The sequence below is a fragment of the Rhea americana genome, unplaced genomic scaffold (assembly GCF_003343005.1).
Source record: "Rhea americana isolate MKP2758 unplaced genomic scaffold, rheAme1 scaffold_57, whole genome shotgun sequence".
Lineage (NCBI taxonomy): Eukaryota > Metazoa > Chordata > Aves > Rheiformes > Rheidae > Rhea > Rhea americana.
The window spans coordinates 1,844,880-1,862,236 of record NW_028186723.1 but is presented as its reverse complement, the minus strand read 5'-3'; the positions used below and the strand labels follow the sequence as shown (position 1 = coordinate 1,862,236).

At 37.9% G+C, this 17,357-nt stretch overlaps 2 protein-coding genes across 3 annotated transcripts in view; one reads left to right on the top strand and one right to left on the bottom strand.

Moving 5' to 3' along the window:
- Positions 1–15,135, top strand: part of NRAP (nebulin related anchoring protein) — a 53,899-nt gene extending 38,764 nt beyond the window's left edge. For both annotated transcript variants that reach the window (XM_085319041.1, XM_085319040.1), the window contains 13 exons: positions 79–276; positions 2,165–2,269; positions 3,262–3,360; positions 4,156–4,260; positions 4,625–4,732; positions 6,373–6,684; positions 9,435–9,539; positions 10,217–10,315; positions 10,424–10,528; positions 12,108–12,215; positions 12,872–13,183; positions 13,427–13,579; positions 14,692–15,135. In XM_085319041.1, coding sequence (XP_085175167.1) covers positions 79–276; positions 2,165–2,269; positions 3,262–3,360; positions 4,156–4,260; positions 4,625–4,732; positions 6,373–6,684; positions 9,435–9,539; positions 10,217–10,315; positions 10,424–10,528; positions 12,108–12,215; positions 12,872–13,183; positions 13,427–13,579; positions 14,692–14,793 — 1,911 coding nt within the window. In that variant the 3' untranslated portion in view covers positions 14,794–15,135. The remainder of the gene's footprint in view (positions 1–78; positions 277–2,164; positions 2,270–3,261; positions 3,361–4,155; positions 4,261–4,624; positions 4,733–6,372; positions 6,685–9,434; positions 9,540–10,216; positions 10,316–10,423; positions 10,529–12,107; positions 12,216–12,871; positions 13,184–13,426; positions 13,580–14,691) is intronic.
- HABP2 (hyaluronan binding protein 2) overlaps positions 1–17,357 on the bottom strand; it is a 180,739-nt gene that overhangs the window by 3,817 nt on the left and 159,565 nt on the right. Inside the window, exon 14 of the mRNA XM_085319090.1 lies at positions 16,406–16,607. Within this exon, the coding sequence (XP_085175216.1) occupies positions 16,431–16,607 (177 nt within the window). The 3' untranslated portion in view covers positions 16,406–16,430. The remainder of the gene's footprint in view (positions 1–16,405; positions 16,608–17,357) is intronic.

Sequence of the window (17,357 nt, the reverse complement as noted above, 5' to 3'; positions counted from 1 at the left end):
AGAATGTCTCTTTTGATCAAAACCTGAATTTTGATTACCATGCTGTGATATATGTGTGATCTGTTTTTAATTTGATAGGTGAAATATAAGCAAGGTTTTGAGCGTACGAAGACTCACTTCCATCTGCCACTGGATATGATAAATTTGGTACATGCCAGGAAAGCACAATCTTTGGTCAGTGAACAGGAATATAGACAGCTGCTGCACCAGTATACTGCTTTGACTGATGATGTGAGATTGCGATGTGCCAAGAATGCACATAAATTACAGAGTGAGGTAACTGCAAAACATCCCAATGATATTTCCCTACTGGGTCTGATACAACATAGGTCTGTTCCAAACCATGACAGCTGATGGTATATATTTGAACAGCAGTTGAGGCATAAACAATAGCTGTTCCCCCTTGATTACGTTCAGGAATGAGACAATTACCGTATTAGACAGTTGTACAACGTGTGTGATCACACCATTCCAAGATGTGTACAGTAGTCTTTGATGACTGGGGAGAGAAGTATCTGCAAGTGGGAATGATTGTACTGTTAGAGAAATACTCTTTTCAAGGTCTTTTTAACCATGTAAAGTGTTTATCCTCTGATCTTTGAGTCGTTTTGCATCTGGATGTAATTAATGTGTACTTCCAGAAGCAAGATGCCTATTGTTTAAAAATATATCTGATTTGTAAAAGACCAGTAAACTATAGCCCAAGATATAACCACTGACATTCTAATAAGGATGAATTTAGTTCAGTATGAAATCTTGAGTAGAATTAGCTAGATAATGCCTAACAAATTCAATGGTGAGTTGTGTCTGTAAGCATAGCACTGAGCAAAGGGCATTTAATAGATTAGATTGCCTCAGGAGTCTTCAGGAGATACTATATCTTAAGAACAAATCTGACTCCAATATGCCACTGTATATCAGTTTTACACTTTTAACAATCTTAAAGATGGTAGACTATATTCAAACATGTGTTAATATCAGCTGCCAGTTGTGCTACCCTAACTGGAGTAAAAGCACACATGATCAGAGATTCTGAGGCAGATTTCCCTCCATGCCTGTCTTCTGATTTGGGAGTAAAATGTTAATTGTCAGCAACATTTTTTAGTGTAGTRTTTATCTCTCTTACCAGCTGTCTCTAATAACTGGCAACAGGTGAGTAAAAAGCCCTAGGTTTTGTCCTTTCTATGTACTCACAAAGGATATTTCCTGTACACAACACTATGATGTCTTTGAGTCCAGAGATTAGCACTGGACAGACAAATGCATGAGAGGATAGATGAGGTGTTGGTTCTGCTCTCCTGCGTGGTTGAATGAAATGAAGGTAGAATTCATTACAATTGACTTTCTGAACCAAAACTCCTCATTAAGTACAGTTAGTTCTTCCCTTAGTAAGCAGTAGCAGCTTCCACATGTGCACTGAATAGGCAAAACTGTGTTTATTAGTTGTTTGGTCTTTATAATGTTTTTGAAGCAGAGAATAAAATAATTCTTGTTCTAATCATCACTTCTATCATCATCAAATGCAATAGTATTTGTCTGAATATATCTAGCTCTAAGGTATCAGTAGTATTTGAGAAACTAATATTTGCAGTGACTCACTGCTGTGTTTGATGGTGTAGAAAACATTTTAATAAAATTGATACTGTGGCACAGCACTATTTTTCCCTAGTGTTCCCTGCTTACATTATGAGAATTCAGAACTGTTTGAAAGCAAAAGTGTTTTGTCTGAAATGTTACTTATTAAAAGTTCCTAACTTTTGTTAAAGAATATAACTAGTCTCATTTTATATGTATCTATACATAAATAATATATAGATACGTTTTATGTATTATATATGAATAAAAGTTATATATCTAGGAAAAGTTTCTTTTCAAAGGTACAAGGAGAATTTGGGAGCCTAAGTATCATTCAGTGATAATGAGATTTAGTACTCTTCTGAATCTTACATATGTGCTTTGTATGCCTGTTTATGATGACTGTACCTGCACACACACATGCACACACACATGCACACACAAGCACATGACCATAGGATAAAGTATATTAACTTTTTGTAGTGGATGCTAATTTTAATGGATTTATTTGAATAACTTTACTGTGTATTTTTTGATGAATAAATGTAGGTCATCTCAAATGCAAACTTGTATTCTGCTTTTCACATAGAATTTATACCGATCTGACATGAACTTTATGCGAGGAGTTGGATGTATTATTCCTGGGGCCCTAGAGATTGAAGAAAAGAAAAAAGCTTCTGAACTCATCAGTGAGGTAACAAAAGAGGGGTTTGATTTCTCTGCAACAAACAAGAGTTTGCCAGATGTCTTTCTATTAAACTGGGCTGGCGAAGTGACTAACTGGATAAAACTAGGCTCCTTCCCCTTCCATTTGATCACTCCATTTGTGTCCTAACTACAGATGGGTGAACCTGAGTTCAAGGTTTTGTAGATTTTGCTAACTGATTTCACAAATATTTTCTCTTGTGTTTCAGACCCAGATGGTTGTTATTTTATGTGATTTATTTTAGATTTTAAAAGTGTCTTTTCAACTAAAAATAAGTCTGTGCACTCTATTAGGCACCTTGTACTGTTTCTCCAAAATGAGACTGATTTGCAGAGTGCCCAATGCCAGTGACCATTACACTATCCTCAGCTCTCCTTCTGCTTTGCAGTCTTAGTCTGTTTTTCATTTGCTGCCTCTGCATCCTATTCTTTTACCCTTTGTAATCAGATTTTTCTTTCCTCTGTTGTGTTCTCTCCTTACACTCTCTGCTAGTTTCAAATCTTAGATCTGTTGTCATCATGTAGATGTGCAAGTTGCATTCTAGTGAATGGATCCCTGCTTGCAGTGAGCTTGCAGTTATTTTGTTCACAATTCTGACTTAGCATCAYTGACTGGGTGAATCTCATCTTTCCCACAAAAAGGTTCAGCAGGCTTGTGTTGCACCTTCTGTCTGGATTGTGTTGCCTTTCTTCTAATTTCATTAGCCAGGGGTTAGGGACATGAAGGGGTGAAACAAGCAAGCAGCACATTTTTCTTTAAGTACACAGAATTCCTTATTTACTCTTAGTTTCCTCTAGTAAGACAAGCATGCACCAGCGTAGAAAAGGTAAATTAGCCTAATGGTTAATAGATATGTATCCTTTGCAAAGTAGTGTTTTAAGCACAAGAAGCAATACTGGTGCACTAGCATTAGAAAAAAGTCCCTTATCTGATAACACAATTTAGTGATCCTGTTCATTTTTCTTTCTGTGTAAACTCAGAGTAAATATCGTCAGCAGCCACATTCCTTCAAGTACACATCGGTGACAGACTCTCCTGGCCTCCTTCATGCAAAATTCAGCAATATGATTGCTAATGAGGTAGGCTCTTTTAATATGAATCAGAAAATATGCTAAAATGTAGTGAGCTAGGGTTGGCAGAGAGGGGAAGAAACAGCCTTGTTCTGAAAAACAGAATGTATCAGAAGGAAAGAAAACATCACTGATTTCTGCTTTGGCACAGTTAGATCACAAACAATTTATTCCTGGACAAATATTTAGCACCATTTTTCAGTTCAGTCTCTTTGTGCCAAATAGTGCTCATATACTAGAGTCCTGTTATCAGTTTTTCTTAATACACAAAACAGTTTCAGAATATCAATCTGGTGAGTGTTCTTAAGGGAGTACACTTGAATAGTGTGGCCTCTTTAGAGGCCTCCTGAAAAAGAATCTCTTTTCTAATTTTTGAAAACAAGACAAAACCTGTGAGCAAATTATCAAAAGCCTCTACAATAATATGAGAAAGAATCAAAGTTAGAAAATATGGCCAGTCTATTAGAAATATCTGCTCTTTTGTTTAATACATATTCATGATGCTCTTAACATTTTTAGGTTCATTTTTGGCCTTTTGGCCTGCTGGGAACATACTAATGCAAGGCTAAGAGTATAGCAGGTTGACATCTTGATATATACAGAACAATTAATTTAGAAGCTTTTTAATACCAGAGTGGGGAAAAAAATAAAAGAAAAGGCAGTTGCAGTTGTGTTGATATATTCTTAGCTCTTTTTGTGCTCGCTGATAATGGCTGTCATAATCAGAAGCAACTGAAGTACTTTTGTTATATTTTTGAAACATTAGAAAAATGAATTGCAATTGTCGTCTTTGATCTCTTCTAGCGCCTGTATAAAGCAGCAGGAGAGGACAGTCAGCATCGCTATACACCAACACTGGGTCTGCCTGAGTTTGCAAGGGCAAGAATAAATGCAGCTAACCTCAGTGATGTAAGAGTTTGCTATATTTGTTATATTTGTTTGGACTGGAGGATGAACTGCACAGTGGCAAGGAATGATGGATAAGTCGAGGAATTATTAGATCTGTTGTATTTATGCTTTACCTGGTTTGATTATAACAGTATCTATCTACATTAACATGTATGCAGTTGTGAGTAAATTAAATCTACATAAGGAATGAGACACGTATGTTGTCTGAGTTTGTAGCATTTCATAAAGATAATTAAAAAAAAATCCTTTGAGTATGAGGAATGAAACTCTAAGTCGGAATAACAAATGAAAGAGGCTCACTTTGTTTGTTCCTTTGAACATTTAAAAGTAAACCAGCAATCTACATGTGCCTTTCCTACTTTAGGCAAAATACAGGGAATCTTGGCATAATCTGCGTGCTCAAGGCTACAAGCTGACAACGGAAGCACTGCCTTTCCAGACTGCCAAGGCCTCCAGAGAAATTGCTAGTGATGTGAGTTGAATGATTCAACCTTCCATCTTGCCTAATTTCTGTTAACTCCATGTAAAACAATGTCTAAAGCAGATTTCAGCAAATTAAAGCAACTCCATAACCAAGTGAGACAAGTGTGAGACAGGATATATTACTTATGAATGAGATTCTTTGTGTGAATTTAAAACAAAAAAATTCACTGCTAACCAAGAACCAAGCTTGGTTAAACATCTTCCAGTGGGAAATAGCTAGTGAATTAAAGTATTTACAGACAGCCAAATCAAAGAGATTCTCCCAGCTCTCCAGGCTTTCAGCTACTCATATTCTAAAGTGCCCACTAATTCTGTCTACCAGCTTTGAGCTGACTTCTGGAAGTGCTTAGTGCCCCTGAGTTGAAATGAGGTCACAAGAAGCTGAGTGTTCTTTGAATCTCTGCAAATCAAGAGCTGACTGTCTGGTTAGGATGTGAAAATTAGTAGATGCTCCTGTAAATGTGTCCTCTTAATTTCTGAAGGAAGAAAAACAAATTTTCTTACCCTTAAAAACATTTTCTCACTTGGATTATTGTTTGCAAAATACTCAGACATAGTAGTATCCTTTTTTCAGAAAGTGTAATTTCATCTCTTCCTTGCAAGAAATTTGAGAAATAAATTATAAGAAACACCTACAATTGTACTAAAATTAAGTTTTAAAAAACCCTCTTATTTTGTGTAGCCTTTAGTTGCATATTTTTCTCTAATTGATAAAATATGAATATATTTAATGTGTATTTGTTTTATGAAGCAACTATATCTAGTTGTAATATACTATGTATACTTAAATATATTTTGCAGAATGATTTTGGTTATAGCTTCAGATCTCCTTTAAAGGGTACAAGTCCCTAATAGAATTACATCCTCTTACAACAGATCTGAATTTGGTCCTTCATCTTTGCAGCACTTTTATAAACATTAGCTAGTGTAATTTAATCCTCACAACTCTCTTGTGTGGTAGATAAGTGTTATTATCCCATTTCTACTACATTATGAACTCTTCAAGGCCCAGGCTTTCTCTTTAAAGTTCCAAACAGCCTGTTGATGCTGTATAAATAATCATCATCATCATCACCATTTCACAGAGAGGATAAATGCAAGATCACAGACAGAGTCATAGTCCCAGCTAAGATGAGAATGAGAGGTTGCTGGTGCTTATTCTTGTGCTCAGACCACCATCTTAGGCTTTTCAACATAGTTATTGATCCAGGATAGCTGAATTTACTCTTTCAAATAGCTGGGTGGCATTTACAAATCTGAAGGCTACAGAGTGCATGATGTTTCTCTTGTATAGGTTTTTCATCTTTTTTTTGTTTGTTTCTTTTATGTTCTTATTCCTAGTAATAGAAATATAATTCTATGGGACATAAAATAAAAATGCATAATCTGAGGTTAAACATGATCTGTACTTTGGCCATATTCAGAGCATGTATTGAGTTGTGCTCAACTTAAATGTTGCAACTACTGTGGCATCTAAACTTGAGAGCAATGAGGGATTCAGTTACTTTCTAGTGCTCTGTAGCCTGGCTGTTTTTTGCACTCAGCATAGGTATTTCAATGATTTAATCGTAAGTTAATTAGCTAGAGTAATTTGGCCCTTTGTCACTTTTATCTTTTTTTTGCTTTTAGTACCAATATAAATACAACTTTGTGATGGAGAGAGGAAAGCACGTTGGTGCCAGAAGTGTTCTGGATGATACCAGGTTGCTGCATTGCTTGCATGCTGCTAAATTACAGAGTGAACAGGAGTATAAGAAAGGATCCCAAGGAGTGTGGTCTCAGTACCATCTGCCCATGGACATGGTGAATCTTGTCCACGCTAAGAAAGCCCAAGCCTTAGTGAGTGATCAGGATTATAGAAAGAGACTCCATGAGTTTACAGCAATCCCAGAAGACATGAAGATGAAATGGGCCAAAAGAGCTCATATGCTGCAGAGTGAGGTAAAGATTTTCTTTCTATTAACTGCAAATTGAGTTTAGTAATAATAGTTATAAATAGTTAGTAATAATAAAATCTTACACAACTGGGACAAATTGTATATTGACATTGGACAATGTTTTTAGGAAGAGCACTTGTAAACTGAGGTATGCATAACAGCAGGATATCAGATTGCTCCATGCATACGGAACGTGAGTCAGGCAGAGGTTCTCATGTTATGTGCCTGATGGAAAATCAATGTGGTCAATATTACTTATTCTATTGCTGGAGAATATACAAAATCATTGCCCAGTTGGTTGGGTCACAGCCAGCCAGTGTTTTGATGACGACTGCTTTACATGCAGAAGTGTTTGGGCAGGAGGTTAAATGTTCAGAGGTTAATTTGGGATATCATGTTAGAAGGCCATTTTACAAACAGAGCTGGTGATATCAACCAACCAGTCCCCTGGATGTATTAGCATAAATTACTCATGCAAATGTAAGTTCAGACAAATTTTGATTGCAGAAATGATGGAATCAGTGTGGTAACATCCATGTTAACTTTGCATGTTTCCATGTTCACATGTACATTTGTTCAGGGAGACAAGCCATTGCCCCTGTCTGCTTCCACATGAATGCAGATATTGTGTGTGTGTATAAAGCTGCCTGTATGCAGGTACTTGTATTTTGACAATTTAGGGTCCAGTGTGATCTTTCATTAGTCATTCTGTAGCAGGAAGCTCTGTTTGGCTGTGTTTTGTAGCATAAGAAAATAAACTGAATGATTCAGCAAGGAAGTGGAAAAGGTTGCTCTCAAAGTTGTGCCGGTTTTTTTAATATGTCTTCAGGGAACTGATCATTTATTGATTTTATCAAGATTTTATCAAGAGACAAAGTGATGGGATATTTGATGAGAAGATATGAATAGATATGCCATCTGTGAAAGCCAGAGGCAATCAAAGCAATGGAGAGTCTAGATCCTTCTTTCTTGCTCAATGTACATGCTATCTGGTATCCTGAATGCACTCTTCATTGCCAGAAAAGGCACTTTAAAATAACGTACTGTGATTTATGACTTCAAATGAAAGCAAATGATCCAGCTGAAGAACCTGTGTTGAATTTTATTATTATGATGTCTATTGTCTTTTTTCTTTGTCAAATGGAAAGAAAAAAGTGTTAGCCCAGGAAATTAAGGTATCCAAATGTATGACAACAAAAATAAGGGAGCAAGTTCTGTGGGGCTTAGGAATTAGTAAGGGAATCTCAGTTCCAGTTTCAAAGTCAACAGACCCTAGAGAGTGTATTCAGTGGGAAGGACAGAGTTTGTCAACTGCATTTTAGTTGCTCTTTCACCACTGGAATTTTAGTTATCAAGTCCTCAAAAATATTTCATAGCAGTCCATTTTATATGTATATATACATATTATTTGTCTGCACCCATGCACACACATGTACATACACAAATATATGTGTGTATAATAAAAAATGTACACGCATGTAAGGCCGTTCCCTGAGGAAAGCTTTCTAATCTTCCTTCTCAGGCTGTCCAGCAATTTCTTATGTACCTTCTCTGTGAAGTCACAGAAATCTATGCATTCCTTCCTCCACATTTGTTAGTCCTGTCACCCTGCCTTGCAGACCAGCGCTACTTGTTTCATTAAATCTTTTGTTTCCCAGGGTATTGTTCAGTAGAGCTCTCCAGATGGCTCCTTTTGCCTAATGACTAATCTCACAGTACGCTGCTGGTAGAAGACAAAGTGCTGTTAGTATGCAAGTTGTCTTAGGGTATGGAGATACCAGATAGGTTTAGGAACATTTTGGAATACTCCTGGGATGGAATAGAAACTGTTGCTAGATGCAGTTCTTTGTCATTCCAACTCCCATTCCTATTTTCTACTGTAACGGGTAACAGATGGTGTGTAAGTTGCTTAGATCTAGATATGCAGGATTTTTTAGCCTTTACTGATCTGTGATGGTGGCTTACATTACAGGAAAGTAACTTTTCCAGGTCCTTTGAGCTTATCAGGGTGTACTTCAGAGCTTGCCTACAAGGGACAGAGTAGGAAATGAATAAGGAGCTCAGGGCATGGTCTGCTACTTTTAGGGGCAGGTTAGGAATCAAGAGAAATGATCAAGATGGTTTTGTCTGATCTCATCACTGTCTAGTAAGAGCACCGCTTTGAGCCAGCTGTTTATTATCTCCATCTCGCGTATAGAGAGTTTGAGACTCTGAAATGCTGAGTGATGAAGTTAAAGTCACACAGTGATCCACTGTCACTCTGAAGAAAAAGTCAGAATTGATGGAGGAAGGGGTGCTTTACTGTCTTTCACTTTTTATTGGGTCTATCTTGTTTTTTTCCTTACTGAATCAGGAGGTAGAGCAAGCCTTTTATGTGGGTAGAACAGAGTAAGGATTTCCTCTTAGAAATGGGATTAATGAGGAAGCATGCACCAGATAAAATAATTATCCTGACTTGAATTCACCTCAGAAAATTATTTCAAAAGGGGTTCTTTTACACCCAGTACAAACAGGCTATTACTTACTGCTTTGAGTCATACTAATTCACTTGTGGGGCCTCCTCTTGTAACTTGCATATGATACATTATTTAATTCCTGGTGGAATGAACAAATGCAAACAGTTTGGCTTTACAATGTGATATATGCATGGCAAATGAAAAACCTTGAAATGTTAATATGAATCAGGAAGTCTTTTTAAAAACCTTAATAGCTATGGATGCAAAACTGGTAACTAGCGATTTTCATTTTTAACAGCATCGCTACAAATCAGACCTGAACTTCATGAAAGGAGTTGGTTGGACAGCTCTGAGATCTCCGCAGATAGAAAGTGTAAAGAAGGCTGGAGAGCTCATCAGCGAGGTAACTGATAAATCTTTCATGGGATAGCACATCTGTAGGAATTGTTTACCATCAAGGCGCCTCGTTACATGACACTTACGAATGTAGCTTATCATTTCCTTTTGATGCAGAAGCCTGTTTATACAAGGTGTAAGTTACCAAGAAGCAGTATGGGAAATGCAAGTCCACTGCGTGACACCTGCTGAATATTTTCCATCCTGAATGAAACACAGGAGTGTAAACAAAATACGTAGCAATAAATAAATGCAGCAAATTCTATTATGAAATTCTAAGCAGGTGATTATGGAAGTGATATAGAAAGACACAGCATTGACAATCACATTGAAGGGATCATTAGTCTGTTCAGTACTCTGTGTTAATGACGAGTTTTGAGTTGTCCTAAGCATAGTGAATTTGCATATGAATTTTCAATGTAAAGCCATACTTCGACAGACAAAATAAGTCTGGTGCCTGGGCACCATTAGTGATATAGTGGCATCCCTACTCCCTAGCTGAAAGAGCAACTCAGACTAAAGCAGAATAGTTTTTTTTTTTTTTTTTTTTACACTGCAGCTTCAAGAAGGTGATTTTTATGTTTAACTCTATTTATCACATGTTTGTAATCCTGATTTATCTCTGTCTAACATAAACCTCTTGGATTTTGTTGTTGTTGTTGTCCTCCCCCACACCCCATGCAGGCAAAGTACCGTCAGAAGCCAGAAAGTTTGAAGTTCACTACTGTGGTTGACTCTCCAGATTTGATTCATGCTAGAAATAGCTACCTCCAGTGCAGTGACGTAGGTTTGATTTTATTGTAAATGATATTAACTTCTGTTACGCTTTAATCATTTGACCTCAGCCTTGTTTCCAGTATCAGTTGTATTCAATGACTTTTGACTTCCCAGAGGTTGTACAAGGCTGGAGACTCTGAAGCCAGGCACAGGTACACCCTGCCCCCTGATCACCCAGATTTTATCCGAGCCCGCCAGAATGCACTTCAAATCAGCGACGTAAGTAACAAAGCCTTTTACTTCAGGGCTGATAATGCTCGTTTAAGGAAAGCAAATTTGCTGGGGAATGAAAAAGCTTTCCTGTATGTGTAGACACTAAGTCTTTTGCTGAGCCTGACTGAAAAAATGGAGGTTGTGGACAGCCAACACATAGCAAGGCCTGAGCTGGCGGGATTAGGAAAAAAGTTTATTGTTTTTGTTCTCCCTTTGGAGAATCAGCTCTGCTTGCTATGACAGGAAGCTATTAAGCATTTCAGTCTTTCAGTCTAGCTATAGTTAATTACAAATATAAATCCATGAACTTCCATTTTGGTGGGGGAGGAGAAAATAATACTTCTCTTTCCTTTACTATGCAGTCTAACTTCCTGAGGTTGCAACAATTTACTTTAAACTGATTCCTTAGACACAGCTGTCATCATTGACATAGATACAATGACATCAGTAAGTGGGATCTTTTTAAAGGGTTCTGTTTCCACACTACTCCAGACAGAGGCATGTTGTCTGTCCCTCCTTTTTGTTCCCTGTCTTCTTTAACTGTAGAGTCAGAGTGACCTTAGTTTGAAAAGATCTTTGAGTTCCTGGTTTGTGTAGGAAGTGCTCTATAGCTAAAGGAAATAGCTAAGATTTACATTCTTTGAAGCCACAGGGGTGAAAAATAAAAAGGGAAAAGGGATGATTGCACATGAATACAGGATCAGCTCTAGACCTGTTAGCAGGGCTTAAAATACTTACACAGTTTGAGTGGACTGTTCTACCAGTTCCTGCTGGACTTTTGACATCTTAGTTTGCATTCAAATTAAACACCACCTAGCACTACATTCATCAGTGAAAGCAAGAACACCTTTTGAAATACGAAGTTGATTTTGTGCAGGTTTTCATATGGTCACAAACCCCAGAAGGGGTGAACCAGCGTCTTAAGAAAGCAAATGAATAAAGCCTGAAAGGGAGAACTAGAAGTGTCAGCTAAGATACAGTGGCTGTGTGGTGGGAACAGCAAATTAGAAGTTATTGTAAGAATACTACTAAAGGAAGAAAAATCAAATCTAGAGCAATTTCTATTCGGGATGTGAATGTATTTCATAGCCTCAAAGTCACAAAGACACATGAATATGTTAGAAGCAGCTGTTATTCCAGATGAGTTAATGAAGCCACATGTGGCTGGGGATTGAGATAGAGAACACTAGAAAAGCTTGAAATAGCTGGTATTGAAATTATGATGCCATGAAACCCAAGACACTACAAGTAGATGCATCAAAAGAGAGAATAAGGGCAATATCAATGCAATATTGATGTGACATGCATCGCAGTTTCTAATAGAAATTAAATCAAATAAAAACCAACCACATTCAAGTACAAAAAGAAACCCTGGTGGCACTTTTCAGATGAGACATTTTATCATTATGGAGAACAGAAAAGACGTTGAAGTGTTATAGAAGTGGATCAAAACCTTGGAGATGGTACTGATGACTCTTGATACAAATAAACCCAGTAGGATGAAACATTTATTATTGCAGTCATGAGGCTACATTTAAGAAACTGCAGGGGGAAATGACTATTTTGTTCTTTTCTTTTCAAACAGAAAGCGTATAAAACATCTTGGGAACAGACAAGGGCGTGTGGCTATGATTTTAGGATTGATGCCATCCCATTCCAGACAGCAAAGGCTTCAAGAGAGATTGCTAGTGATGTAAGAAAGCTTTTTATTTCAAGCACTTCCCAACCCTGTTCCCATGACACCCCCACCCTGTTAAAATGGGTAAATTCTGGCATAAGTGGGCCCTGTAGTCTGATTTGGAAAAATTGGTGACCTGGTTAAACCAAATGCTGGTAAGTGCAAAGACTTCCAACTATAGACTGCCATTAATAATACCCAAAATCAGATTGGTGTGTTTCATTTCAAAGCTCTGTTACTGGGAAAAAGGTATATTATGATATTCATAAGTAGACTAAGCTATGAATAGTCAAAGCATGAGCTTGATTAGAGTGTGTCACCTTTGAACACATGAGATGATTGCAGTTGGCAGGAATGCTGAAGATGGAAGCGCTTCATTGCTTGAGCCATTTCTTGTGTACACTAGACAGTACAAGAGTAAAACGAACTCTGGCTGCTTTCAAGAGATCAGTATCTGGGGATCTCTAATCTTTCCACTCCTTTAACAATTACCACAGAGATCCTTTTTCTAGAGTGTCATGTTARCTTAAGTGATATAGTTTGCTATCAGCCAAACCCTTGGTCTTCATGCACTACAGGAAGCACTGATGATAGCTAGGGGAGGGTACGTTATTGCATAATGGAATTCGAAAGGAATTTGAAAACGATACTTTCCTCTGTACTTCCTGCAGTACAAATACAGGGAGGCTTTCCTAAGAGACAAAGGTCAGCAGATTGGATTCCGCAGTGCAAATGATGATCCCAAAATCAGACATGTCCTCAGAGTGGGGAAACTCCAGAGTGACAACCAATACAGGAGTGGGTATGCCCCAAGCAAGGTGCAGTTCAAGAGTCATCTTAACCAGCCAGGATTCCTCCATGCTAAGAGAAGCCAGCAGCTTGCCAGCAATGTTAACTACAGGCAGCCTCTTCACCAATACACTTGTGATCCTGAGCAGCTAAATGTGAAGCATGCAAAGCAAGCCTACAAGCTGCAGAGTGATGTAAGTATAACTGAGCAGAACTGTCTGTTCAAGTGCTGGGAGCTGTTCTGTGGCAATGTGTTTTGCAAACTTTACCAAGCAACAAAATTGTTCTTAAAAGAACTAAAGTCTGTTTGGTGAGAACGAACAATTTGTTTATTATTGATCCCGTTGCTCTTGATATGCACTCTCTTGAAGATTYGGAGCATGCTGTTTGAGAGCCAGATGAAATAATACATGCTGGCATATGTTTCATTCTCTCAGGTCAAATACAAGTCTGACTTGAACTTGATCAAAGGTATTGGCTGGACACCACCAGGTTCTTACAAAGTTGAAATGGCAAGAAGAGCTGCTGAGCTAGCATACGCTCGGGAAATGGAGTTGCAAGGTGCTTCTGCTCAGTATGAACCTGGAGGTGTAAGTAGAGGAAACCATTCTTCTCACAAATCCCAGCTGCTCACCAGAAGGCAGGCAGGCACACATTCCCTTTAAAGCTTTTGAATGCTCTCTGGAGCCTATATTTCTCCCCATTGTTTCAACAGAACATATATATACTTCCCTCACTGAATTCTGTGGCTGTGTCTAAACCTTAATTTGAAGGAGCTCCTCTAGGGTGTTCACCACTATCACAGCTGATGATGCCACAGAATAGGATTTAGTAATATTTTGGAATGTATTGCTCTTAGCTCATGGATGTCTTCATACCTCTAGACATCCTGGTATCTCTACAGAGAGCAGAGGTGGAAGGATGAAACGAACTCTCTAGACAACTCCCCAGCCTCCTCCACCCCTGTCTCTCACAAACTTCAAGAAATTACAAGCTGGAATTTTCCAGGTTTTCTTTCTTCCTCATCTCCATAGGTGTGGGTCCTAGTCTGCAATGTCCCAGTACAAGAGAGCAAAAGTCCGTTTGGGGACCTTGTAGCCCCTACTGTTAGGAAGCATTAAGTTAAAATAAAAGTTACAATAAAAGAGAAGCTCTGCACTTTAAGTACTTGTTTCAGTTAAGTTTTAACTCTGGGAACAAGCCAAACAATAAGCCAGCCCAAGAGAAACAGGACATATCCCTGGTTTACTCCGCCATCTGAAAAGTTATTCAGGAAATGGATTATAACTATGATTTACTACCACAGACAGTAGAGACTGCAGGCAATATCATCTTAAGCCCTACATGTGGTTAAGATCTGAGAGTTCCAGGGAAATCTACACATGCATTACCCATGTGGAAATGAGSAGTTTGCTGGTTTGCTCTAGAAATTAGGACTTGAGCACATTCTGTCCTTGGATACTTGTAGTATCTAACTTACATGAAGGGATCATGTTATTTGCATGTCAAAATTATGTGCATGTTTTCATGGTAGAGATTTGTTCCGAGCAGAGCAGAAATGCAGAGCAGTAATTCAGATTTTTTCCCATTTGTTTACCAGTTAATTTTTAATTTGTAAATATTTCTACAGAATAATAAAACAGTTAAAACCTTCTTYTGTCCACTGACTTTTGTCACAATTTAGTTGGGTTTGATCTTACAGGACCTGTCAGAGACAGAAGGATGTCAGCAAGTCACAGTCAACCCTGATGCTTCAGAAATTCTGCAAGTGAAGAGGAGGAAGATGCAGCTGTATAAGAAGTAAGCAGAAACATGAAACAAGACAATTAGATTTTTTTTTCAGCTTGTCCTGCAAATCCTGTAGCTTTTCCAGTTTTCTAGGAAGCACAATATGTGGCATCTATGAATGTTTTATTTTAAAAATCAACCTAAACATTGCARCTAAAATTGATCTTTGTATTTTTGTGTGGATATTTTGTTATTTATCACAGTATGTATTACAGAGTCTAGAATTTATTTAAAGCTGTAAATGAAATTAATACTAGATGACTGGCAGGCTCAGGTTTGTACTGCAGATGAATGAATCTGATTGATTGGTAGAATATAAAATCATTTGTACTAAATAAATCAAATGAACCTGATTCTACACTTGTCGTGTTTGGAGACTTTTATGTTCCTGGATTATTGGTACCATTGACTAAAGAGTATACAAAAGAATGATATAGATGGCTTAAAAGATGAACAAGACAAGGGCCAGTGGAAGCAAAGTTATCATTGACTAAGCAAGGTCACACCTTTTAATGAACAGCAGAGAGGTGGTTTTCAATTTACAGTGTGTATTCAGATCACAATTAGCTCTTCAATCTTTTTCAAATTTGCTGATGCACAAAAATCAGAATTAGTTTGTTAGAAATTATTGTACTAGGATTAACTATTGATAGATTAGGTGGCTACTAAGAAAAGACTGTAAGCCCTAGAACTCGGATGAAAGAGATGCCACTATTTTAATGAATTGACTCCTCACATGCAAGCATGTCTGTTTTTATGTCCTGATTTAATACTAATCCCATTTTCCAAATTTCCCTTTAGGGCTGCAGAATCATTGGGCAAAAATACAAAATTCTACCTGCAGACCTTCTAAAAACCCAAGAATTATCCAAGACCTTTAGATCCAACTCTTCAAAGGAGTTTAAAAGCCCCTAGGTCTCATTGGTATGAAGTGCAGTTGAGCACATGTATATCATTGTGGATCTAGAGCATAATGACTAATCCTATCATCAGATAGAAAGGGAATATTTCTGCTAGTGATTTTTTTTCCTTCCTTTTTAATTTGGAATGCATCACTGATGGAATTTAGGGTTGTTAGCCCTACAGAAGGGCTTTTAAAAATAATTCTCCTGCCTGATCCTGCCTTCTCAGATTATTCCAGTGGCCCTAGTCTGGCAAACGCAGGCACATGATGTATTTTATATATTTTAAAAATGCCACTGACTTTGGGAGCACGCACCAATAGCTTTGATGTGTCTGATTCCAGTAACTGTAGTAAAAACACCTCGGCAGGGGGCATGACAGGAAGAGGGAAAGAGTGATAGCAGCTGAGCTTGCAGAATTTTCAGGGACAAAGGCTTGAAAAGCAATACTGGAACCTGAGTGTTGCTGTGACTCATTTGGAGAAGAACTGGAGTTGATTTAGTTTCTGATCTGTTTTGCTTACAAAAAGATGGCTTACTTTGTACACCTCCAAGCAGAAAGACTGTAATCAACATCCTGTTAACCACTCTAATGCCTTTTCCAAGGTGGTGATCTTGGATACCTCATCAAGGTCATGGGAAGCATCAGAGCATCAGTAAAGTTTTTGATTGAGGAAGAGGAGGTTGAGGAAAAGACTAAAAAATAAGTAAATTTCTCAAGCTTACCATTTGCTGTTCCAAATGCTGTCTTTTAATGAAGTGACCTTGACTCCGACCGAATTTTGGATTTAATCCAATTGAGAAATGTTGTCACCTGCGTATAGACCCCTGGCTTGTTTTCTAACCCGCACTGCTCACCCCAGCTCACAAGGCCGTACACATAGTAGGAACCATTTTCTATGCAAGTTAGAGGGCCTCCAGAATCTCCCTGATGAGAAAAAGCAATACAAGTGCAAAATGTGAAGCAAAACATTTACCAGTGTAAGAATTCTCATCCCTCATTAAAAGACTGATTTTTTTTGTTTTTTCTAACATGTACCAACAGGTGCTGCTCAGTTCCTGAGTATGCTTGCAATTTTTATGGAAATAGGTCAAATGAAACTAGACTTTAAGTTTGTTAGGTGACATATATCTGACAAGGTCACATGAAACTTCCCAGGCATGAGGTACCAGGCATTCAGGGCCTGAGTTCAACAAGATAAAGAGGTGATCCTAGGCATAAAGGAAAATACTTGATACCCACCTGCACCTCCCCAAAATAACAAAAACAAAACTTTTTATTCTGAGCTGACTTGTTTCATTTTTCAGTTTTGTTGATGGTTTCTATTGCTTAGTATGTTTGCAGTGTTAGTTTTCACCTCAGGAAGCATTGCTCAGGTTCCTACCCGGTCTTACAACAGCATAAATATGAACTCACTTCACATTTACACTAGTGTAATGAAAAGAACTATCAATCCTGTCTTCCCCTATAAGTATTAGCTCTGATAGTGAAGCTCAAGTTGGAATTTTTGCTGATAGCAGAGGCTGTAACAGCATATACGGGGAGGGGGGGAGCTAAATTTTTCAAGTTATTATGACAAACTGCCTCAGAAACCAAACTTTTCGAGGCAGGTCTCTAGCTTTCATAGATCTGCCTGTGGCTGACAGGGATGACATTAGCTCTAGGGATATAAATCTC